The sequence below is a fragment of the Corythoichthys intestinalis genome, chromosome 17 (assembly GCF_030265065.1).
Source record: "Corythoichthys intestinalis isolate RoL2023-P3 chromosome 17, ASM3026506v1, whole genome shotgun sequence".
Lineage (NCBI taxonomy): Eukaryota > Metazoa > Chordata > Actinopteri > Syngnathiformes > Syngnathidae > Corythoichthys > Corythoichthys intestinalis.
The window spans coordinates 33,348,811-33,375,728 of record NC_080411.1 but is presented as its reverse complement, the minus strand read 5'-3'; the positions used below and the strand labels follow the sequence as shown (position 1 = coordinate 33,375,728).

Here is a 26,918-nt window from a genome sequence, read left to right as displayed (position 1 = left end):
AACTGGCATTCGTCTTGTTATGCTTTAGTCTCCCAAAACACGTTTTTAGCGTGTTATCATCTCTCACTCATCATGAAAAAAGTGTTTGTTGAGGAAATATTTTCGTTATCGTCATCGTTGACCAAAACAACACTGGCAGTTGGTATGAGAACAGAGGATACAGAGGACAGGGTTCGATGGAGACAACTGATTTACTGTGACGACCCCTGAAGGGAAAAGCCAAAAACAAGATCTGTCACTGTCAATGGCAGCAAATGAGTTAACAGACACCACTATTCAGAATAACAGTTTAATAATCATTTTTTAGAGACATCTGGTGATGTGTATTTTTAATTGGATTTTATTAGATGGAAGGGGAGGGAAAATGCTGAAATCCAGTGTGGATTATAATGACTGTTTAATGATTGTACCCCACTGGAGACTGACGAAATTCCAGTCAAACAATTTCAAGATTGTTTAATAATAAAGTACTATATTGGCAGAGTAGACATAAAAAAATGAAACGTGTAAGACCATGAGGTTTTTCATCAGCTGTCTGTTCAGTTGTGCGTGAACCGATTAGGATTGGGGTGCTTTTATCTGAGTGCTTTTCTCAGGATTCTTCTCACACATGGATGAACGAGTGAACAAATCTAATGCTATAGACAGGTTTTACCCCTTCCCACCAGAGATTCAGCAATTCTCAAAGCACCCAACTAGGTGACGCAACGTCTTTCTCCACAAAAAAAGATCACCAATAGATATATATCTGTTTAATGACAAAACTCACATTTAATTTAAGATTTACATGATCAAATAATGAGACGCACTTTATTTTTAGAATGGTATTGTCACTCATATAAAATCAAATGGTGTCAAATTTACTGGTTTTTGCTTTGACTTGCGAATTTAAACTTGAGATATGAATGTTTTATGGAAGCAGTACACTTAATTCCATTGTCTACATAAAGCAGTAGATTTTGAAAATGATAATTTTTCGCTTTTAAATAGCTTCCTTGGAGTGTCCTTTTTGCACATTTAATACATATATTGTATAAATTTATGTATAGACACGTTTCCTGAGTGAAAATTGGCAAAATAGCGCCATCTTTGACATTTTCTGCTACGGATTTCCAGTTTAGACACAACACCATGAATTGCTGTTGAAGTAGAAAAAGTTTTAAACTGCCAAATTAAACCAGAGGAACCCACTGAATCTCCAAAAAATGGATTCAGCACGACGTAGATAAGACTCTGGGACTTTCTGTGCTGTGCTTGGTTGTGTGAACTCCTGGAAGCGCCTATATATATGCTTGGAAGTGGAATGTTTTGAACAGCGTCCATCTTCAAAGCCCCACTGTTGATCTTCCACGCCATGCGCCTTAAATCGAAACCAGCAGCAGACAATAAATTAAGGATGTGCTTCAACCCTCAGGGATCCAACCAAAAGATTGCATGTTTGTTCTTATCACTTCGTTGATCGTTCGTGGACAAAAAACAGTCAGTGCAGCCTGTGTTAACATGGGGTGTGGATTGATACAATGACCGCTTGAGTGACCAAAATGAGGCGCAATTACAAATATTACAGTTGCCGAATGCAGAAGGGCTCACACGGATTTTGTTGTTACAAGGAAATACTCTAAGGTAGGCCGGCCACTTGAGTGACCAAAATGAGGCGAAATTACAAATATTACAGTTGCTGAATGCAGAAGGGCTGACACGGATTTTGTCGTTACAAGGAAATACTATAAGGTAATTTCCATCTAGTTAGGTTATAGTTATGGTATTTTGAGCTCATCGCACATGTACACATAAACACAAATAGTATGTCATTCTTTTTATTGCAGATATTGATCACAATAAAACTTTTAGACAACATGATTCCATTTTTTGTTTTATTTAAAACAATTGGTGCATGTGCAAAACAGGCCAATAAATCACAATTTATGAAATTATTAGAAAATATTAACGAAGGTGGAGTCTGAATCGAGCCTTCCATTATCAAGGTAGAATTCACGTACCGTAATTTTCGAACTATAAGGTGCAACTGATTGTAAGCCGCCATCCACCAAACTTGACACGAGAACGGCATTTGTTCATAGATAAGCCACACTGGAATATAAGCCGCAGCTGTCCTCACTGTATTATGAGATATTTACACCAAAAGATATCAACCGGTAACACTTTATTTACAGCGGCATCATAAGACTGTAATATGATCAAATGAACCACCGTGAAGCTTTGAACCAAATGGTTGTAAAGCTTCATTGCTTCAAGAAACTTCAATTTGGGGGAGATTGTCAACCTTTGCTGCCACCTCCTGTCAACACTGTTGTCGTCCAACATGAATCCTAGCGGGAATTGAAGCGCTACAGATGTAAATAACAAATTAAAATTCATTTTTAGTGCTAATCATTTCTTCAGTTACTGTTCTAGTTGTTTCATTAATTGTTAGTTATGGAATTTGGTAACTCTTTATTTGACAGTGGCACCATAAGGCTGTCAAAAGACTATCATAATTATGACATGACACTACCATGAGCATTAATGAATGCTTATGGCAGATGTCATTTTGCGTCATCCAGAAAATTATCCTTCTTTTGAATGGATGTAAATGATCCAAGCTGTACATAAATGGAGTTAGTGACATAATGTGCCGAATGACACTTAATGACATCTGTCATGAGCATTTATTAATGCCATGACAATGTTATGTCATAGTTATGACGGTCCTAAGGCAGTTTTCTGACACCACTGTCAATTAAAGTGCCACCTATAAACCCAAATAAATCAACAAATAAGCCGCACTGGACTATAAGCCACAAGATTCAAAATGACGCAACACACAGAATTGTAGTCAAATTGAACATAATTGTACCTTTTATTGCTTTGTGGTGGCGCTGTCTTCGTCCACATCTGTCTTCATAACCAGGAAATTCCCATATTCATGTATTAGGACACATTCAACTGAATGCTTCGGAGCTTTTCAGGTCCCTGATTGGGTTTCCATCCACTGCCATTAAATCAATAAAATACAAAACTATTTTGGTTGTGGCGACTCTTAGCCATTTCTTCATGTTGTCCTCTCGTGTCGTGAAGATGGCAGATTGATGCGACATTTCCAAATTGTCTTTTTTGAGGGATTTTGACAAGTGATGCCGCTGTTGTTTTGGTTAGAGAAAGTGTAAAACGGAAGTCGCGAGCAGAAATGCGGAAGTAAAGCGGAAGTACCTCGGAAACCTGTCTACACCATGTATTGTTTACTTTAATAATGTGAGGATAAAACTAACAAAAAAAAACTTCTCCCAAAAAGGCTTTTAAATTCAACTCTCAGCTTAAGTTTAGTGTAAAAATAAATGTAAAACAAACAAAACAGGTCTGTTTAAGAGTTTAAAACCTATATACGCAGCATTTAGAATATACACTGTATATACTATTAGCATAGTTTATATACTCTCCATGCAATACATATTTGGATACAAATGGCGGAAGAACATATGTAGGTAGACATAATACACACTAACATTTAATTGAATCCATCCAGGCGTGCGTGCTTGTGTGTGTGTCTCCCTGTCACAGGGCCAGCACCAGACGGGTGGAGTGATGGCAGGTTTCATCAATAATCGTCACCTAACTACTTAGGCCAGCCGGAGCACTGCTACGTCACTGGATTGTCCCTCTCAGTTAGTTCACTGTTAGTGCCTTCTCGCACTCTTTTATAACTGCCTTTTGCTTACCTGATCAGCGACCTCTCGCTTCGTTTCAGGACTTTGGTTTTGTCTCTCACGCCCTGGTCCTCCATGCTACGGATTCTAAGGCCTCCGAAGCCCCCACACCTGGCTACCTGTCTTGTGGCTTAAATAACATGATTTGACGCCAAATCCTCACCTGCTTTAGGGTCCACAGCGCACGACCGTGACACCATCATGATGGAATCAAATTGCATTTCCTGGTTAACTTCTTCAAAGGCAAGAATTTGGCACTTTTTGAAACCATGACAGGTTTTCTCCAGTTACAACTAAATGTGAACCGTTTATTTATTTATTGATGAAGAAGTGCTCTTTGCTTGTTTTGGTAGTTGCTGCAAGGTGAGCATTTAACAACCGCTGACCACTCGTTCCATTTAGACACAAAATGTTATGGTTGTTTGTAATAGGACATAATGGCCCCACAAGTCACTCAGCAGACTTTTTGTCACTTTTTGAACTCTGTTGATATTTTATGGACCGACTAATTAATGACGTTTTTGCACTTCTTTATTTAGCTTTGAGATATAATAACCTCCACTTGCTCCCATAGCAGTCTTCTTCCACCTTTACAAGCCAAAGGATGTGTGTGTGGTCATGCACGGGCAAGAAAACGCACACTGCTGATCAATGCATTGTGACAAATGCGAGCTGTGTGTGATGGGTTGCCAGCAGGGGGATGGTCAAAGTCCTGCTGCTTGTTTTCTGACAGTGTATTTTCATATTCTTTCAGTGTGCAGGAGACTACTGATGCCTCAGTGTATGACTTGAATCTCCAACTTGAGGATTAGGGAGACACACGTACAGTTAATAGAAAAGAAAGGATCTTTGTCCACTCGAGAAAAGGTAATATCACTTTTTTCATCAAAGCATGTCTTCATGAAATACTGTATTTGTCCTAGGCTCTTTGTCAATATTAGTCGAGCAAGCCTACCAACATTAAATATGATTTTGTTTTAAGTATTCGGGGCAAATATACAGTATTGCTTTGCTGGCCAGAGCGTGCAAGTTATTGCAGACTGTAACACTTTATCTGGTATAGAACAAAATTAGATAACTCAAGTAGGTGGTGCTCCTATTCCATATGTTGGTATAATATATTTACCCTTGCCTAATGCTTCTTTGGATTGTCACAGTGAATATGTCCGAGTCAGACATATGCTTGTTTTATGTATCTCTCATGAAAGACAAAGACTTGATGTCTAATAAGTGGAAGTAATATGTTACTGGGGTTCTGTCTGACGCACAAGCCTTCACTTAGCACAGCAGGAGACTATGTGTGACCACGGGATGCTGTACGTACACATGCACGCAGTGGTGAGAAGTAACAAAGAACAGCTGTTTTTCAAGAATAAATTCTTGGAAATTAAGTGGCTTTTTCGGGTATTTGTTTTTGAGTTCGGTTGCAACTGGACTAAAAAGTTTTTCATATTTTACTGCTTCAGGTTAGTGCACTAGAAGGAGCAGTGCAATTTACATTGAATTATCATGACTTGTGCATTTACCCTCGGTTGTGTGCTCAGTCCTGCATCCTCAGCCGTAATACGAAGTGTGGGTGTTGATGGACTCAAAGGCAACACACTGATCTTGTGTAACAGTTAAAAATGTTGCTGCAGCTATCGATTTATTAGGTAATCGATTAATCTATCGATTACTTATTTCAAATAATCGAGTAATCAGATCATGAACATTTAATGCGTTGCAGGATGAATTTTATGAGATGTAAAACAAAGAAACAGGTTTTTATGCCTCCGATAACATTCATTTTGGCTCGCTAAGATTACATTTTCTAAAGCGCATTAAATGCGAATACAAAATAAAATTCCTTAGTGTTTTTTCAAACTATGCAGAATTGTACTTTCATTTCAGAAAAGCAATAAATTCATTTAAAACTAAATCAAAATACCTGATCTTAGCCTCAAACGATATGGAAAAATAAATAAACAAGGATCTAAGTACAAAAAAAGAGCAATTGGCCATATTAAATGTATATATGAAGTACGCTAGCTTCAATGCTATAAAATGCTTTTTTTTTTTTTTTTTTTAACAAATCGTTCAAACACATATTGCCACAAAAAACTGCTAAATATACTAAACTAAACTATGAAGGCATAAACAAACATATTAGCTCAAACAAAAACATACCTTATGTTGGTCTGAACAAGGAGCAGCTAGATTCGCCTATGTCAGATGAGTTATGGCATATTCACTGTTGCCACTAGAGGGCAGTGTATCCACCCAAAAATAATAAAACTAAATGTAACACTTTCAAGACAAACCATTACAACCATTACAACGTCACTCTAATTAAATGAACCTCGAAGCAGCAAAATTTGATTCTAAGCTTTTTTCTAATCGAATTACTCGAGTTAATCAATTAAACGTTCCAGCATTAAAAATGTCTTTAAATTGCTATAAAACCCAGTATAAAGTGCAGAAAGTGTGAGAGTCTGAAGATTGAGGAATTGAGTGTATATCTTTTAGGGTTTGGTATTCCATACGTGGCAGGTCTTACTTGTTATCATAGCTTCCTGTGAGACAATTGTGTGATGGTGCAGATCGAACAATCAATTGAAATTTGTCAGAAAATAACCACAAGTGTCTGGATATGCTGCATAGAGCTGAGCTGGAAGGTCCGCGAGATACTATTCGTGGGAAGGTTAAATGGACAGATGGTACCCAAAAGTTGATGGACCCAAATGCAACACATTGATATTATGTAATACAGTGATATGAAAAAGTATGTTAACCTTTTGGAATTTGTCACATTCCTGCATAAAATCACCATCAATGTGATCTGATCTTTGTCAAAATCACACAGATGAAAAATCAGTGTCTGCTTTGACTAAAATCACCCAAACATTTATAAGTATTTTTTAAGATTTTAATGTGCATAGCATGCAAACAATGGCAGAAAGGGGAAAAATAAGTAAGTGAACCCTCTGCCTAAGGAGACTTAAAGGGCAATTGAAACCAAAATTTCCCAAACAATTTAAGTCAGGTGTGTGCCCAATCCCTGACGAGTGGTTTAAAGCTGCCCTGCCCACTATAAAACACACCTGGTAAGAAATGTCTTGATGAGAAGCACTGTCTGATGTGCATCATGGCTCAGTCAAAAGAGCTGTCTGAAGACCTGCGATCAAGGATTGTTGATTTGTATGAACCTGGGAAAGTATACAAAACCATCTCTAAAAGTCTGGATGTTCATCAATCGACAGTCAGAGAAGTTGTCGACAAATGGAGAGAGTTTGGCACTGTTGCTTCTCTCCCAAGGAGTGGCCGTCCACCAAAGATGACACAGAAATTTCAGAGCAGAATACTCAGAGAGGTAAAAAAAAAAAAAAAAAACCTAGAGTGTCTGCTAAAGACTTACATAAATCACTGGCACAGTGCAATATCTCTGTGCACACATCAACTATATGTGAAACTATGGCCAAGAATGGTGTTTATGGGAGGGCTCCATAGAGAAAGCCACTGCTGTCTAAAAAAACATTGTTGCTCGTAAAAAAGGCACTTGGACACTCCAAAGAAGTTTTAGCAAAATATTTTGTGGACTAATGAAACCAAAGTTGAATTGTTTGGGAGTACCGCACAATGTCATGTGTGGAAGAAAAATGGAACATCTCCCCAACATCAACACCTCATTCCCACTGTGAAGCATGGTGGAGGGAGCATCATGATTTGGGGCTGTTTTTGCTGCCCCATGGCCTGGACAACTTGCAATCAATAATCGAAGAATGAATTTAAAAGTCTATCAGGATGTTTTGCAGGAAAACCAGAGGCCGTCTGTCAGACAGTTGAAGCTAAAAAGAGGATGGATGCTGCAACAAGACAATGATCCAAAACACAGAAGTAAATCAACTTCAGAATGGTTTCAGAAGAACAAAATACACATTCTGGAGTGGCCAAGTCAGTCTTGAACCCCACTGACATGCTGTGGCATGACCCAAAGACAGTGATTCATGCCAGACATCCCAGGAATCTAACTGAACTATAGCAGTTTTGTAGAGAACAATGGGCCAATATTCGTCCTGATCGGTGTGTCAGACTGATCTGCAGCTACAGGAAGTGTCTGGTTGAAGTTATTGCTACCAAAGGAGGGGCCACAAAATATTAATTGCGATGGTTCACTTTTTTCCCCCTTCTGTCATTGTTTGCATACTATCCTCATTACAATATGAAAACCTGTAACTGTTTGGGTGGTCTTAGTTAAAGCAGACACTGTTTTTTCATGTGTGTGATTTTGACTTTTGATTTTGAAGATCAGATCACATTTGATGGTAATTTTAGGCAGAAATGTGAGAAATTCCAAAATGTTCAGATAGTTTTTCATACCACTGTAGTTAGGAATGACACTCTTGACTTTGACATTAATGGTGACAGTTCTTTCGAAGCCAGTTTAGAGTTTTAAGATTAGGTATTATGGCCAAAAGTCTTTTAGGATCCTGGTGGTGAAAACAATTACAGTGCCTTGCAAAAGTATTCGGCCCCCTTGAATCTTGCAACCTTTCGCCACATTTCAGGCTTCAAACATAAAGATATGAAATTTAATTTTTTTGTCAAGAATCAACAACAAGTGGGACACAATCATGAAGTGGAACAACATTTATTGGATAATTTGAAGTTTTTTAACAAATAAAAAACTGAAAAGTGGGGCGTGCAATATTATTCGGCCCCTTTACTTTCAGTGCAGCAAACTCACTCCAGAAGTTCAGTGAGGATCTCTGAATGATCCAGTGTTGTCCTAAATGACCGATGATGATAAATAGAATCCACCTGTGTGTAATCAAGTCTCCGTATAAATGCACCTGCTCTGTGATAGTCTCAGGGTTCTGTTTAAAGTGCAGAGAGCATTATGAAAACCAAGGAACACACCAGGCCGGTCCGAGATACTGTTGTGGAGAAGTTTAAAGCCGGATTTGGATACAAAAAGATTTCCCAAGCTTTAAACATCTCAAGGAGCACTGTGCAAGCCATCATATTGAAATGGAAGGAGCATCAGACCACTGCAAATCTACCAAGACCCGGCCGTCCTTCCAAACTTTCTTCTCAAACAAGGAGAAAACTGATCAGAGATGCAGCCAAGAGGCCCATGATCACTCTGGATGAACTGCAGAGATCTACAACTGAGGTGGGAGAGTCTGTCCATAGGACAACAATCAGTCGTACACTGCACAAATCTGGCCTTTATGGAAGAGTGGCAAGAAGAAAGCCATTTCTCAAAGATATCCATAAAAAGTCTCGTTTAAAGTTTGCCACAAGCCACCTGGGAGACACACCAAACATGTGGAAGAAGGTGCTCTGATCAGATGAAACCAAAATTGAACTTTTTGGCCACAATGCAAAACGATATGTTTGGCGTAAAAGCAACACAGCTCATCACCCTGAACACACCATCCCCACTGTCAAACATGGTGGTGGCAGCATCATGGTTTGGGCCTGCTTTTCTTCAGCAGGGACAGGGAAGATGGTTAAAATTGACGGGAAGATGGATGCAGCCAAATACAGGAACATTCTGGAAGAAAACCTGTTGGTATCTGCACAAGACCTGAGACTGGGACGGAGATTTATCTTCCAACAGGACAATGATCCAAAACATAAAGCCAAATCTACAATGGAATGGTTCAAAAATAAAAGTATCCAGGTGTTAGAATGGCCAAGTCAAAGTCCAGACCTGAATCCAATCGAGAATCTGTGGAAAGAGCTGAAGACTGCTGTTCACAAACACTCTCCATCCAACCTCACTGAGCTCGAGCTGTTTTGCAAGGAAGAATGGGCAAGAATGTCAGTCTCTCGATGTGCAAAACTGATAGAAACATACCCCAAGCGACTTGCAGCTGTAATTGGAGCAAAAGGTGGCGCTACAAAGTATTAACGCAAGGGGCCGAATAATATTGCACGCCCCACTTTTCAGTTTTTTATTTGTTAAAAAAAGTTTAAATTATCCAATAAATTTTGTTCCACTTCACGATTGTGTCCCACTTGTTGTTGATTCTTGACAAAAAATTAAAATTTTATATCTTTATGTTTGAAGCCTGAAATGTGGCGAAAGGTTGCAAGGTTCAAGGGGGCCGAATACTTTTGCAAGGCACTGTATATCGGAACATAGTTTTTTTTTTTTTTTTTTTAAATTGAGGACACTTTTTGACCAATCGCTTCAAAAATTATAGGTTTTTCTTCCTCTGCCTACGAAGCACCCTCCCAACAAGTTTGATGACCATGCAATTAATAGTTTCCTCATAAAACTGGAGCGATTCTGGTTAAGTAATGTAAATTATGATGAATTCATTTAGAAAAAAAAAGATTAAAATGTATGCAGTTCAGATTGGGTTTTTGTGTATGGGGATAAGATTAATTATATAATTCTCTTTTTGATGAGATGATGAGATGAATTTTGATGTATGTACAGTATGAGTGGGGTGAGTGAAGTGAAGGCACCACTGCATTTATTTTTCTGAGGACATTTTGCCCTACATTTGGAAACTGATAACTATGAATGTCAAAACAGGATTGTTACTTACGGTATTTAAATTCATGTAGATGAATTGATGCATGTGAAAACTTTTCAAACGTGCTAAATTAACAATATAGTTGATGGTAAAAATTACATTTATACTCTTATATACCTCCAGAAAGTGCATTTCAGAATGTCTATTTCTGATTTTAATTGAAGGAAATTTGTTTAATCAGTACTTATACTGTTACCAGAATAGTTTTTCCACAGAAACATTTATACTTTACGACAGTGTGAGTACTTTTACTAACTCTGCATGAATGTAGACTGGAAACTGAAAGAATTTTGAGAAACATGGAGGAGGAAGCATTTGACCAGATTTTGTTTGATGTTGTCCAATAACGTAACGGGAAGCATGTTTAGAGTGCTGATAATATTGTGCAAACCGGCGTGTGCAAGCCGCAGTACATCACATTAACAAAACATGGAAATCCTTTTATAATCAGACCTCCAGCTGCGGATTGTCCACACGGAAAAGTGACTGCTGTTTTAATAATCACAAAAGTCTCCTCTTAATCACCTCTTTGGTATACAGTATGTGTGGGAGGCAGCGTGACTGAATAGGAATGTGTGAAGAGAAGGCAGTCACACATATGTTGTCATCAGTGTAGTTTAACATAAAACATTGCCGAAGTTCCTTGTACGAAATGAACATGACCTTAAAATAACAGGATATCATTATAAAATTTGGTGGAAGTAAGCGAGTGTACTATGACTTACTTTACTTGTCACAGTAAATCACCTAGGGGCCAGAGTAACGGAAAAATATCTTTCATAAATGTGTGCAACAAAAATAAAACACACTTAAATTTCATTTGGAAGTTGTCATAATTTTTAAAGAATATCCCATTTCAATTAAAAGTGACAACTAACCATCCCTATGGTTGTCACAAAGTGTCAGCCTGTCTTTGGATGATGATACATCACTATAAAGACGTAAAATGACTGGCATCCAAGTCAAGGAATTGAGCTTCCCTGTTATACATCAATGATTATTCTCAGATGTATTGATGAGAAAAAATTCATGAAAGACTAAAAAATGTGATAAAGTATCTACAGTGAGGAAAATAAGCATTTGAACACCCTGCGATTTCGCAAGTTCTCCTACTTGCTGCGTGTCCACTGTGAGACACAAGCTAAAAAAAATCCAGAAATCACAGTATATGATTTTTTAAAAACAATTTATATTATACTGCTGCAAATAAGTATTTGATACAGTAGCCTTTGATTACAGTTACAGAGGTCAAACGTTTTCTGTAGTTTTTCACCAGGTTTGCACAGACTGTAGCAGGGATTTTATAACACTGCTCCACACAGATTTTCTCTAAATCCATCAGGTGTCTGGACTGTCACTGATAACAAAGGAGTTTGAGCTCACTTCAAAGATTTTCTATTGGGTTTAGGTCTGGAGACTGGCTAGGCCCCTCCAGAATCTTGATATGCTTTTTACGAAGCCATTCCTTGGTTATTCTGGCTGTCTGCGTGGTCATTGTAATGTTCGAAGAACCAGTCGGGACCCATTTTCAATGCTCTAACTGAGGGAAGGTTATTCCCCAAAATCTTACAATTCATGGCCCTGGTCATCCTCTCGTTAATACAGTGCAGTCTTATATTCCCATATGCAGAAAAACACACCCAAAGCACGATGCTACTAACTTGGGATGGTAATCATCATTGTTCCTTCTCCAAACACTATGAGTGGAATTAAGACTAAAAAATTCCATTTTGATCTCATATGACCACATGACCTTCTCCCATGACTCCTCTGGATCATCAAAATGGTCATTGGCAAATTTAAAACGGGCCTGGACATGTGCTGGTTTAAGCAGGGGAACCTTCCGTGCTACGCATGATTTAAACCATGACGTCTTAGTGTATTACCAACAGTAACCTTAGAAATCGTGGTCCCAGCTCCTTTCAGGTCATTGGCCAGTTCCACCTGTGTAGTTCTTGGCTGATTCCTCACCATTCTTAGCATCATTGAGACCCTACGAGGTAGTTCTTGCATGGAGCCCCAGTCCGAGTGAGATTGACAGTCATGTTTAGCTTCTTCTATTTTTTAATAATTGGTCCAACGGCAGATCTTATAGAACCAAGCTGCTTGGCAATTGCCCCGTAACCCTGTCCAGCCTTGCAGAGGTCTACAATTCTGTCGCTAGTGTCTTTGGACAGCTCTCTCGTCTTTACCATCTCAGGAATTGGAGTCTTCCTAATTGTATGGGGTGGACAGGGGTTTATATATAGCTAACTGCCTCAAACAGGTCAAAAAGTCAGACTCAGAAAGTCCACCTCCCCCCATCATTTCTAATTGGGAGAGCTTGCAAAATCGCAGGGTGTCCAAATACTTAATTTCCTCACTGTATATATTTGTACTATACTACTCCCAAATGAGATTCATTTCAAGATGACGGAAGACATATGAATGTTCTAAGGCCAAGTCTTCAAAATGTTTGAGCCCATTTAAACTCAGTTTGTGATCAACCTAATGTGTGCTTGCTACAGAAATGGACCGGCAGCATAGCTTCTATCGTCATGTGGATGTCCAGGACCACGTTCACTACATTGTTGCCTTTTTTGTCTTGGTGATCGGAACAGTGGGCATAACTGGAAATGCCTTGGTCATGTATGCATTTTTTTGGTAAGAATTTTATGCTTTACTTGTTGTCCATCACCAACGTTCTGTGTTGTAAATAGTCAAAGCTATTATGCTTAAAAATTTATATGAATATTGCTGTATTAAGGCAAGGACTTTGTGTGAGGAAAAACCATCAAGAAAAAAAATGAAGTGTAATTTCCCCAACTATAAATCGCACTGCCCAAATTTAATACAATTTCACCCAAAAATACATCTATACATACAAGTACACACAAATCTCTTTTCACTATGGAAAAGACACATTCACATTTTTCCATGGCCCACTAACGATAAGGGAAAACGAGGGAAAAGCGCAACTCTTGGGTAGAAATTCATCCTTAACGCAGAGCGATTGAGCAAGCACCAATGCTGCTGGAGCAGCATTAAAGTCTCTCTTTTGGAGCTGCACGTAACCCGAGCAATATCAACTTTGAGCGACTAGTGAAACTGTTCGCAAAAACTGTTGGTCTTGGGGTGGTAGGCAGTCTTGCGGTGTACCTCTCCCCTAAGCTAGACCAGAGCTCCAAAACGATCTGGGGTCCACTGTCAGAGGTTATATATGATGGCATGCCAAAATGTGCGACCCAGGATGACAGCAATGTACGTGCTTCATCCAACAAGGTCGTACCTGATGGTCTGATCCATGTACGTAAAACCTCGCGAAGAAGCGAGGGGTCCAACAAGGTCTACATGCACGTGTTCAGAACATTCGTTTAGAATACAGCTTAGGTCCGAGGACAGCTTACCCGGAACTAGCATGAGCACCAGCTCGGTGGAAAATTGAGTCAGTGCACATTCTGCTTTTGAAAGCAACCAAGAAGGGGATTATTGTTATTATTTTTTTAATAATGTATTGCCTGTCATCTTATTTTTTCTTATTTAATTTTTTTTTTTTTTTTTTTTTTTTTTAACCTGTCCTGTTCAACTGCTTCGATGCGGAGAATAGGAATCTGAGTGTCCTTATAGTCTGCCTGAACAGTTTTAATGTATCACATGGGAGTTTACTGCCTGTCATCTTAAAGGGAACCTTGGACTTGAAGGCTTGTAGGCTCTAATTAGCCACAATTGTTCTCTTTTACTGAAATATGTTATTAGAAACACTTAAAATTTTAAAAAAATATCATATTTAGTACATGTTTTGACCTACGGAGGGCGCCATGTTTTTATACCTGCAATGGACGCTTCAGGTGTTGGCATAGATTGTCACTGTCACTCGACGAATACTACCGGGTTACTGCAATTCCTTCTACGCGGCGAGACGTCCAGCGCATGTGCTCATCGGTCAAAAGCGACGATTACTTACTATTTGTGTTTTTATTGAGTCTTTTATTACCTTTTCATTGCCTGAAAATACTTTTTGCATATGTTTCCCTCTCATACTTTAAAGAATTGTGTTTTCTTGTGGCAGCTTTAAAGCTGAAAGTTGATCTGCTGACGACATTAGCCACACAGCATATTTAAACAACCCTTATTTAATTTTACTGACTTAAGTTTCTTCTTAAGGCATCTTTAGTATGCGCTGTCTGTATGCATCTTAACAAAACAAGCAGAAAGCGCACGGTAGTAGTTTGGGTGTCAAATTCGCCTCTTGTACGACGTTTTGCCGGTGTAGCACATTTTGGCAGAACACCGTTTTTTTCCCTTAATCTGGTCTCGTCTCATCTCGTCTTTCCTGTTCATTTTGCTTTTGCTGCTCGTTTTGTGAAATATCGACAGTGCTAGTTGTATTGAGTTCATTTTGCTTACATTTAGAGATTAGTCAAAATTTTCTTTTATCCCAGACAACAATAGGTGATTTAATTACCTGAAACGTTTCGGCGAATACTTCCGCCTTCGTCAGTGCTGTCATGCTCATTAATGTTCCTCTCGGGTTCAAGTTGAAAGGGTTGAACAGACGACATGTTTATGTCACTAGAGTCATACTCTGGAAGCCCTGCAGCGTAACCATGTGCCGTCACCACTGTGCGACGTCAACAACAACGGCGACCTACTGGTTAAACTGATTTTACAAATTGTATAAAAATGAAAACATCAAGAGGGGTTTCAATATCAAATTATTTTAACTCATAATAACGTTTATCTTTTAAGAACCACAAGTCATTCTATCCATGGATACCTTTAAAAACTGGATGATATTGTGTTACAGTAACAAGAAGCTACGCACTCCTCCAAACTTCTTTATCATGAACCTGGCAGTCAGCGACTTTCTTATGGCCATCACACAGTCGCCCATTTTCTTTGTCAACTCCCTCTACAAAGGCTGGATTTTTGGTGAAACAGGTATGTATGTGTTCAACAAAATTACTTGTCTACTGTTTATTCTAACAAGCCTCACATTCCATCATTACTCATTAGCTATTTATTATTACTAGGGCTGTCAAACGATTAAAAATTTTAATCGAGTTAATTACAGCTTAAAAATTAATTAATCGCAATTAATCGCAATTAATCACAATTCAAACCATCTATAAAATATGCCATATTTTTCTGTGAATTATATATGTATTCTGTAAAATAAATTGTTGGAATGGAAAGATAAGACACAAGATGGATATATACATTCAACATACGGTACATAAGGACTGTAGTGGGCATTTCACTCTACTGTCATTTAAATCTGTCTATGCTGTCCTCACTCCGAAACGTCTACTTTTTCCAAAGCTAGACAGTTAGTGAACGACGCCTTAATAATCAGACTTCTTCCTTTTTCATCTGATTTATTAATAAAATGGCCTCAAACCATTGTCCTCTTTAGACCGTCGTAAAACTACAAAAAAAAAAAGTACAAAAGCATTGCATTAGCAACAACGTTAGCTTAGCACGCTATACAGGTTAACTAAACATAAACAAAAAGCGTCTCATACAAAAAATATAACATTTCGCTTATTAACATAATATGTACATTCTTTACAACAACCGTACTTACGGACAAATCTTGTCCAAGGATCATATAAGCACAACAGAGACGTCGTGCAGCCATATTGAACTGGCCAGAAAACAATAAACCATTTTGCAAAGCGACCACAAGAGTTCGCTGTTAGACAGCAAAAAAAGCCTTGCTGTAAAACTTACCAAAAGGCAGAATACTGTCTGAGCGGGACATGTGCGTTAATTGCGTCAAATATTTTAACGTGATTAATTTAAAAAATTAATTACCGCGCGTTAACGCGTTAATTTTGACAGCCCTAATTATTACAGTATTTCTTTTTAACTAAAAACTAAAAAGTACTTTGCTCTTAGTTCAAATTTATCCTCTGCAGTAAAACCTGTGTCCATTCAAGACATAATTCAACATTACCCTTTACACACACACACACGTCATACGCTCATGCGCTCATACGCACTAAGTTCTATTCTCACACACACACAATACTCAATTTTTTTGTGTGTATACTAGGCCTGAACGATATTGGAAAAAACTATTGTTGCGATTTTTTTGGGTTTGCGATATATTGCGATATTATATTGCGATGTTTAAAAAAAATGTATATCTAATGTTTTTTCAAGAAATTTTCACAAGATGACTTAAATAGCTGTTTGGAAAGACTTTAGATGACTCACCATCACCACAGTGTACAGTCATCCCTTGTTTTTCGCGGTTAATGGGGACCAGAACCCGCCGCGATAAGTGAAAAACCGTGAAGTAGCGCACCCCCCCATTTTTTGTGTGTGTGTGTATGTGTGTTTTTTGTGCCCAATGTATTTATTCAGATTTAGCATTGGAAAGAGATACATATAAGACATGTTTTTTTCTCACTTTTCCCCCCCAAAGTGATTTTAAAAATGTATATAAATAAATGGTTTTTAAGCACTTCAAATGTCATAATTATGATAAGTTTTAAACATAACTGTCCAACCAAATCATTTTTGAACAAGAATAAAGTACTGTAGCAGATAAATGCTTGGCTTTATTAAATGCTTCTGTTGATCTACTTTAGCTGTGACCGTTGAAGTGACATGTAGAAATTTCAAACTCCTCATGATCACTTCTGGCATTTAAATGTCTCCAACGTCCCCACAGTACACACATTTATTCCAGCGCGGCTTCCTTGCAACTGTTTAACAAGTTAAACGATGATTGACAGATGCCTGTCTGAAGTCTGCTTTTTTGGCCAGATCAAAGCCATCGTTGTGCGCAGTGACTGAGAGGATCAAAAGGCTGGGAGAGGGAGGGTAGGAGGCTGTGCGCAGACCAGAAAGTGAGGCGTATGTGGATCAAAAAAAAGAAAAACTATCGCACGTGCTTGCGATGGGACTATCGCGCACACGCACATCGCGATGGCGATGTTTAAACGATATATCGTTCAGGCTTAGTGTATACTGTGCTATAAATACTGGTTCAATGCTCTTGATCATACTCGTCAAACACTCCCACACACTTGACTGAAATGCTTTCACATACCATACACAAATCTAATACAATCTCACACAATCAGTACTGAAATGTTTGTTGTGCCTAAATGATGTCAAATACTGTTAAACATACTCGTAAAACGTTCGCATACAGTACTGAGATGTTTGTTGCTTTTAAATACTAGTCATCGCTTGCACACACAATACTGAAATGTTGCTCACAAGTATTAATCAAACGGTCATTCACACATTACTGAAACACTTTCACGGGCATGTGGAATGCTCCCACACACAATACTGAAACTTGTATTTGGCAGAAAACACAAACAAGGCTGAAAAAGCAGTTTTTGCTCTTGCTCTCCTCTTTAAAAGAAACTGCTTTATTTTGAGCCCAAAAAAACTGTTGTGTTTGATAGAACAATATGTCTATATGCTGCCATAGCAGATTCATGGCGCATTAAGCCCCCAAACTATTTTGAATGTGTCCGTTTTACCCTGGAAACCCCCGTTTACAGACGTCCCACAACCGTTTTTGTTTCAACCCAGCCATGAAAACAAGGGAAGTAATTATATTTATTATTCAAAATGTCGGTCATTTATAGCTTAGAATCATTAATTGATGTCTAATATTTTGTTTAAGAAAAAAAAAAAAAAAAAACGACTTTGAAAAATTATTCACTCGCATATTTTAAACTTTTAAACAAATTACGTCACAATGAAAAAAATGGCGTCTGTAAAAAAAGTCACGGATATCTACCTCATAACTATCGCTAAATTGTATTTTTTTGTTACTGTCGCATTTTCCCCGATATGTTAAATGATAAATAATCGATCCAAAAAAAAAAAAATTTTTTCGACCACTCCTTGATGTCTGCGATTTCTGCATCGCGACCCTTGTTATATTACCATGTTTCACCCATAAAATCCCCCAAAAATCCAGCTGTGGCCATTCACAGCTGTGTCTTGACACTCAGTGATAAATGCGACATGGAGTTTTTGCATCGAAACAAGTTAAGTACGCCATAATATCTCGTTAAAGTCATGGCATCTGTAATTCTGCTCTCGCGTGCTCTCACCTCCATATAGGGTTTTGCTGTTTAAAAAACATTTAAAAAAAAAAAAAGCCCCCCTGTCCAAAATTTTTCTTCCCCCAGAAAATTGAGATTTTAAGCTTTTCAATGATGTATCACACATGCATATCGGACAATTTTGAAATTTGGCCAAATTGGGGTCTCAGAGCGGAACTTGAAGTCACCTGAGTGTTTTCCTCCATATGAAATATTGAACAGATTGGAGTCCCAGTAAAGCTCTCTCCAGGCAAGCAGCTTGACTGATATAAATGTACCGTATATACTTAAAACTCGTAATATGTGTTAAGTATGTCAACTCATACACTCACTGGCAAATTGATTAGGTCACCTGTGGAGGAAAATGATAATATGTATGGCTAGGATTCCTTTGTACAATTTTGATCTGTTTTAAGTATTCATGTGCTGTAAGAGCGTTGCGTGACTGACGTCACGTTAGTCATACAATGGCTGCGGTTGCAATTGGTGTCCTTTTTTTGCCTTTAAACATTTTCTCCTTTGTCAGTGGTCTAAGAAATGCCTGATTTGCATATTTTTAATGCTTTGAGCAGCCGTCTGCCAGGTGTTGTCTTTCGTTTTAAGAATTGGAGAGTTGCAATATATTATTCTAAACATTAATTACAGCAAACCCTCGTGTTTCACAGTACCCGCCCCCAAAGCGCGAAAATCGAAAATCCGTAAAGTAAAGGCAGCTCTTATTTACATTACGTGTGTTCAATGTATTTATTCAGATTTAACAGCATTAGAAAGAGATACATATAAGACATGCCCCACCTAAAGAACAATAAAAAAAAAAAAAAAAAAAAAAAAAAACCTTCTATGTATATCTTAATAAATTGTTCTTAAGCACTGCAAATAAATGTGTATATACATATAAAAAAAAGATTTGTACATGTATACATGCATGTATCCTACATCTTTTAAATAAAATATGTATTTATTAATTTTTTTAAACTGAAAAAAAATCCAGGATGGACTCAGGGTGCAAAGAATCACTGTTCATTAATCTTAGACTGCTGTCTTCCCAGGTTGTAAAATCTATGCCTTCTGCGGTGCCTTATTCGGAATCACATCAATGATCAACCTTCTGGCCATCTCTATTGATCGCTACATCGTCATCACTAAGCCACTACAGGCCTTACAGTGGACCTCCAAGCGACGCACTTGCTTCATTATTTGTCTGGTTTGGCTGTACTCTCTATTCTGGAGCCTCGCACCGCTTCTGGGGTGGAGTACGTAACTGATTTACTCACGTTGTCCTGTGAAAGACTTGACTATAAATTTTATTTCTTTTCCACATTTGTCTTTGAGGTTCTTACATACCAGAGGGACTGATGACCTCATGCACATGGGACTACGTGACATCGACCCCGGCCAATAAAAGCTATACCTTGATGTTATGTTGCTTTGTCTTCTTCATCCCACTGGGCATCATATCCTACTGCTATCTGTGCATGTTCCTGACTACTCGCCATACCAGCAGGTAAATATGAGTTGTTCTGATTGACTGTTCAGGAAAAAAAACTTAGCAATCTGTTGGTCACGTCGCCCATAGTGTTTGGCATTTCCTATTGTCTCCAAGAAATTAAAAACGTTATTAAATATATAATGAATTCAACATCAAGGCACCCTAAACAAATCGTCACCTTAGACAGATGATGAGCACACCCAAAGAGCACACATGCCCTGGCAAATACGAAACATACTGGCAAAAATAAGTCTGCAATTAATTAATCAGCCATCAGGATCTATGCGTATACATTCCTAGAACGTGCATACCAAATTTCATTCGGATCCGTTCACGAACAACAGAGGAGTGCCCATTTTAGTTGATGTTCTCAAGATGATGCACAAAGTGAGTCAAAGCTTGCGTTAAAAAAAAACCAAAACAAAACAAACACAAAAAAAAAAACATGATAGTGGAGGTTGTGGCCCTGAAAGTGACATTTTGACGATTGCGTTACAAAACAAATGCACACCATCTGCAATTGTCATGAAGCAATGGTGTGGCCACACAGTCCAAAATCAAAGTTTATACCAGGTTTTAATCCGTTTTTTTTTAATAGTGAAATTGTGCGTTTTGTAATTCAAGAGAATGTGAAATTCCTATAGTGGCAATCTTAACACTTTTTACATGCAAATTATTACATAAATAGTTTTTTAATACACTGAATTAGCTAGAAAAACCACAAAAGTAAAAGAAAGCAGTGCCAGATTTAACAGGTACACTAACAAGTTTGTATCTATGTATATTTTTATAGCTATAATGTGGTTGTAACAGACATCCAAGCCATAGCTGTATTCAAAAGTGGCTTAAACACGTTGCGCATCCGTCTTCCACATGAGGGTCATTTTTGCTAGGTGTTTTATTTCCGTTTAAGGCGAGTTATGATGTTATTTAATTCTCTTTATTTTGTATGTTTTGTTATTGATATTTAGTGTTGTCACTAACCCTACTGTAATTTGATTACTTTCTTTCAGTAACGAGTAATCTGACGTGTTCATTTTTCCAAACCAGTAATCTGATTAAAGTTAGTTTTCATAGTGTCTGTGCGTTACTATTTTGTTATTGCCTCATAATATACTGTACGTACGATGAAGAATATCGTAGTCATGTCCGAAGAGCATTTTGAATAGAAAATGTTAGAAAGGTTCCCGCTACGTGTTCGTTTCCATGGTAACCGCTCATAGTTCCTCCTGTTTTGGTCTCGAGTCGCACACGCTAAGTGTTTTTGGACTGTTTTGTGCCAGTGTGGGTGCACATTCGAGCCGAGATCAGCCACCTGTTGAGATGTGCGAGAGAATGTTGATCTGTGCGCGTCCATAAATGAACGTGAGTGTTTTTCCTTCATTCTGGAGGGTTCCAGCGATAGGTTGGAGCCACTACATACGTGGCCGTTTCGTAGCTTTGCTGTTGCAACGGCTGGTAGTCGGCGACCATTGTTTACATCATATTCGTGTTGCACATTTATGCCGTGAGGTGACGTGTTCGTTTGGCATCTTTGGGATGTGTTGCAAGTCCGATTGAGTGTGAAGTGCTTAGTTGCCTCCATGTTTTATGGCGAAATTGACCGTGTGTGTGTACGTCGTACATCCAGGTTGTGCACACGCAACCGCACGATAGTGTTTATTGCACTGTGCAATTCATTTGTGTGTTGTTGATTATCGTGCAGTCAATTTGCATTGTTTTATATTGGCACTGATACGCTGTTAACCCTGACCCCTAGACCCTAACCTGAAATTCAGAATTTTTGACATTAGGATTAATCGAGTTAGCGGGGCTTAATTAGTCGGTGGGGTTGATTTCAACAAATTCTGTGCTGTTTGTCAGTTCTTTGTTAGTTTAAGTGCTACGGAGTGGCTAAGCTAGCACGAGTCAATAGTGGTTGAAATCAACGCCATCGACTAATCAAACCTGCGCTAACTTGAAGATTGAGCCTTACTGTATATGAAAAATTCAGATTTTCCTCTTTGAATTCAATTATCGGAAAGTCAGTAACATGAGATGACATTTTTCTGTTGTTATTTTTATGTTGAGGCGGCAAGGGGAGAAAAATTGGTGAAAAGTAACCAATAAATTACTTTTAAAGTAACTTAGTTACTTTGATAATAAAGTAATCAGTAAAGTAACTAAATTACTTTTTGGAGGAGTAATCAGTTATTAAATTACTTTTTCAAGTAATCTGTGACAACACTGTTGATATTCTCTTAGGTGTATATTTCGCTTTACAGTTAACTTAAACCAGTGCTTCTCAATTACTTTCTGTTACGCCCCCCCCCCCAAGGAAGACGTAAATGTTTCGCGCCCCCCCAAACTCTCTGCCGCCACTGTAAATAGTATCATTTGTCTATAATATTACTATTATAAATACGCCTCTGCCTAACATTGTGTCCTTTTTTTTCTATTAAAGAAAAAAAGTAACATAGATCAACTTATAATAAAGCATAACTTTATTAACATTGTTTTGTTTGTAACACAAAAGACTTAACGAGCATCAGTTTGCCTAAATTAAAAAATAGTCTCATCCAAACTGTAAAAATACACTCAAGGTACATTTTTGACCATTTGATACTGAAAAATAAAATGGAATAAACTCAGTAAATACTAACAAATTCAAATTTATTAGAAACATTAACTCATGAGGACAATATGCCCAAAAATTTGACCGAAAAAACAAATAGAAGGAAAAAAAAAAAGTGTCTTTGGACAGAAGGAGAGTTTTTATTTTCGTTGCTCACATCATCACCTCCTTTGCAATGGTGTGGGTTTATTTTGCACTGAGCATGCTAACAGTGCTGGTTTACTGATATAACACTGACAAAGTGGGACGATTGTTGGCAATATTCAGCACGTTTTCGCTGAAAAACAGTCTAGCGGCTTTTTAATGAGATTGGGGTCTAACGTTTTAAATGTCGTCTTAATTGATTTGGCTTCCAGCTGTCCTCTATAATCATTTTTAGACACAGTAAACAGTGGTCTTTGCTCATCTCCCACTGTATTAAAAGTCAAAACCAAAAGGCAAACGGCCCGAAAAAAATCGCATTCTCAGGGGCCAAGTGAGAACCGTAGGTGAGGGCGGTCGTCGTGACGATTCCAAGCCGAAAATGTCACTTCTCGGGCAGACACGTGAGAACCTGAGAAGACAGTGAGTCACTGCGTGAGTCCGGCTGGAAAACGGCTTTCGAAAATGGCGCACAGCTCTTCATATCTCTTTTCTGTGTGCTCTTTCTTAGTTCAAAAATACTGCGCGCACTCTGAAAATGTGGGTGGCAGTCAAAAATACTGCGCGCACTCTGAAAATGAGGGCGCCACTGCCACCCACTGAGTGGATCTGCAAGTACACTTTATTCTAGTACGGGGAAAAAAAAAAAAAAAAGAATGTTCCCGAGGTCACATGCGTCACCCCTGGCAGAATGTTCCCGAGGTCACATGCGCCACCCCTGGCAACGCTATGCACCCCCCTGGGGGGGGCGCGCCCCACTATTTGAGAAGTACTGACTTAAACTGATAGTGGCAAGAAAAAGCTTGAAGCATCTTTTTTTGAAGAAGAAACAGTTACTTGAGGTGAAGTTAGGTGAGTTGACACGGAAGTGGTCAATAATGCTCATATCTTTAATTTTTGTTTGCAAGTCAAAGGAAAAATTGAAAAACGTCATCTGAACGAAAGCTTGCATCTTGAAAGCTTTGTGAATCACATCGATCACTTTTATCTCAAGGCGTCACTGTAAACAATAACTTTCTTCTGCCAGGGAAGTGGAGAAGTTGGGCTCTCAGGTGAGGAAGACGATGCTGATTCAGCAGCAGACCATCAAGACTGAGTGGAAATTAGCCAAGATCGCCTTTGTAGTGATCATCGTCTTTGTGCTCTCCTGGTCACCCTACGCTTGTGTCACTCTCATCGCCTGGGCAGGGTAAATATGAAAGAACAACTATAATATCCTGTGATCAGGGATGGGCAAAAAACCAAAAAAAACAACAACAACAACAAAAAAAAAAGTGCATTACATGTTTTTCTAAATACAATAAAAAACACTTAGTTTGTACGTGTGTCAAAGCAAAGTAAATAAACAGCATGTATCTGTATCAATATACAATTTGCTTTATTTTGTATTTCCCAAATAAAATAAATCGTCAATCTGCCTTTGGGACTAATTGGCTATTGCTATTTTCTGTCTGTGTTTTACACACAGTTAAAGAGAAAGGCAACACCTTTAACGTGTGCATCTCTTCGGTGGGAATCACGTTTAATGGGGGGGGGGGGGGTCAAAGAACCTTTTTCTGATGTGTAACAGCGGACAAAAACTTAGATAAAAGGCAAACAATTTTTTCTAACAAAAAATAAACCTTGGAAGTCATATTTCAACAATCTATACCAGAAGTATTAATAAACACGAGATTAAAATTCAATGATACCTAAAGACGATGCTGCCTATGAAATGATCTGCTGTGCATTTAGTTTATACCTTTCAGGACAACTATTTTTTCAAACAGGCTGCTATTTCATCAACATTTATGGGGACTACAAGTGCATCAAATGCAAATAACCGCTCTACTGGAACTGATGAACTCATAAAAATCATGATGTCTAGCCCAGTCATTTTATATTTTCTATCTACTTGATGGATAAAAGTGTGACTTTTCATGGAAAACACAAAATTGTCTGGGTGACCCCAAATTTTTGAACAGTATATATATACTGGAAATACTGCCCATCCCTGCCTGTGATGTAGGGGTTCTGACTGACAAAAAAACACATTTCAGATATGCAAGCATCCTTAACCCCTACTCCAAAGCTGTTCCTGCAGTTATTGCCAAAGCTTCGGCCATCTACAACCCTTTCATCTATGCTATCATTCACTCTAAATACAGGTGAGACCGCCATATTCAGCAAATCGAGTAATGTGAGCTTGAAACTGATACAAGACCTTTGTCTGAATTATAATTGTGCTTCAACAGGGACACTCTAGCTGAAAACGTACCCTGTCTACACTTCCTAGCCAAGGTTCCCCGGAGGGAGGCCATGTCAGTGTCGCATTGCCAGTCATCCTTCAGGGATTCACTGATGAGCAGACAGTCATTTGTTTCCACAATGAACACTGTGAGTTTGGCTCTGTTCTAAGTACAGTAGTCTATTCATGGTTCACTAGTCATAGGTTTTGTGGACTTCCTTAAACATTTTACGCCACATGATGCTGCCAAAGTCCTGCCTGAACAGGAAAGTAGCACAGTGATCGAGAAAGTACAGTGGTATGAAAAAGTTTTTGAACCTTTTGGAATTTCTCATATTTCTGCATAAAATCCCCATCAAATGTGATCTGATCTTTGTCAAAATCACACAGATGAAAATACAGTGTCTGCTTTAACTAAAACCACCAAAACATTTATAGGTTTTCATATTTTAATGAAGATAGCATGACAACAATGACAGAAGGGGGAAAAAATAAGTAAGTGAACCCTCTACCTAAGGAGACTTAAAGAGCAACTAAAACCAATTTTTACCAAACATTTTAAGTCAGATGTGTGCCCAGTCACTGATGAGTAGTTTAAAGCTGCCTTGCCCACTATAAAACACAGCTGGTAAGAAATGTCTTGATGAGAAGCACTGTCTGATGTCCATCATGGCTCGGTCAAAAGAGCTGTCTGAAGACCTGCGATGGAGGATTGTTGATTTGTATAAAGCTGGGAAAGAATACAAAACCATCTTTAAAAGTCTGGATGTTCATTAATCGAAAGTCAGAGAAGTTGTCTACAAATGGAGAGAGTTTGGCACTGTTGCTTCTCTGGCCGTCAACCAAAGATGACACACCAACAGTTCAGCGCAGAATACTCAGAGAGGTAAAAAAGAAGCCTAGAGTGTCTGCTAAAGACTCACAGAAATCACTGACACAGTCCAATATCTCTGTGCACACATCAGCTATATGTAAAACTATGGCCAAGAATGGTGTTCATGGGAGGACTCTACAAAGGAAGCCACAGCTGTCTAAAAAAAACATTGTTACTCGTTTAATGTTCGAAAAAAGGCACTTGGACACTCCACATAAGTTTTGGCAAAATATTTTGTGGACTGATGAAACCAAAGTTGAATTGTTTGGGAGTAACACACAACGTCATGTGTGGAGGAAAAATGGAACAGCTCACCAACATCAACACCTCATCCACTGCCTCAGCGCCTGGACAACTTGCAATCATTAATGGAACAATGAATTCAAAAGTTTATCAGGATGTTTTGCAGGAAAACCTGAGCCCGTCTGTCAGACAATTGAAGCTAAAAAAGAGGATGGATGCTGCAACAAGACAATGATCCAAAACACAGAAGTACATCTACATCGGAATGGTTTCAGAAGAACAAAATACACGCTCTGGAGTGGCCAAGTCAAAGTCCTGGCTTGAACCCCATTTAGACTGTGGCATGACCTAAAGACAGGGATTCATGCCAGACATCCCTGGATCCTGGGCCAAGATTAGTCCTGATCGATGTGCCACACTGATCTGCAGCTACAGGAAGCGTCTGGTTGAAGTTATTGCTGCCAAAGAGGGAGCACAAAATTTTAAAAGCGATGGTTCACTTACTCATTTTTCCCTCTTTTGTCATTGTTTGCATACTATACTCATTAAGATATAAAAACCTTTAAATTTTGGGGTGGTTTTAGTTAAAGCAGACACTTTTTTCATCCGTGTGATTTTGATCAGTTCACATTTGATGGTGTTTTTATGCAGAAATGTGTAATTCCAAAAGGTTCAGATACTTTTTCATTCTACTATATACTCGTGATACATCTTGATTAAGAGACACGTTTCTCAGCATATTGACTCCACCAAATCATGTTGCAGAAAAAATATTTTAGCATTTTATTTATTCATGGTATTACATATTCTATTTATTCTCAGCACGATATGACAGAGTGTCTAACTTACATGTTTAAAAAAATGTCTATCGCCATGCCAATGCAGCAGGTTTGGAGTGATGTGGAACTGGATCCAATGGACCATAGCCCATGTCTGAGATCCAGCTATTCCCTTGGAGCACTAAAGAAAAAGGATCAAAGCCAAGACAAAAGACCACAATGACCGTGCAGGTAAAGCACTTCTTTAACTGTTAAAA

General features: G+C 38.4%; 1 protein-coding gene across 3 annotated transcripts in view; it reads left to right on the top strand.

Moving 5' to 3' along the window:
- The window catches only part of opn4xa (opsin 4xa), a 111,187-nt gene that overhangs the window by 82,901 nt on the left and 1,368 nt on the right, over window positions 1-26,918 (top strand). For 2 of the 3 annotated variants that reach the window (XM_057819179.1, XM_057819178.1), the window contains exons 2-12: window positions 3,559-3,673; window positions 3,746-3,947; window positions 4,459-4,571; window positions 12,742-12,877; window positions 15,021-15,154; window positions 19,344-19,547; window positions 19,627-19,798; window positions 23,566-23,727; window positions 24,578-24,685; window positions 24,773-24,914; window positions 26,768-26,892. In XM_057819179.1, coding sequence (XP_057675162.1) covers window positions 12,744-12,877; window positions 15,021-15,154; window positions 19,344-19,547; window positions 19,627-19,798; window positions 23,566-23,727; window positions 24,578-24,685; window positions 24,773-24,914; window positions 26,768-26,884 — 1,173 coding nt within the window. In that variant the 5' untranslated portion in view covers window positions 3,559-3,673; window positions 3,746-3,947; window positions 4,459-4,571; window positions 12,742-12,743 and the 3' untranslated portion in view covers window positions 26,885-26,892. The remainder of the gene's footprint in view (window positions 1-3,558; window positions 3,674-3,745; window positions 3,948-4,458; window positions 4,572-12,741; window positions 12,878-15,020; window positions 15,155-19,343; window positions 19,548-19,626; window positions 19,799-23,565; window positions 23,728-24,577; window positions 24,686-24,772; window positions 24,915-26,767; window positions 26,893-26,918) is intronic. The other variant, XM_057819180.1, reaches the window with a different exon arrangement.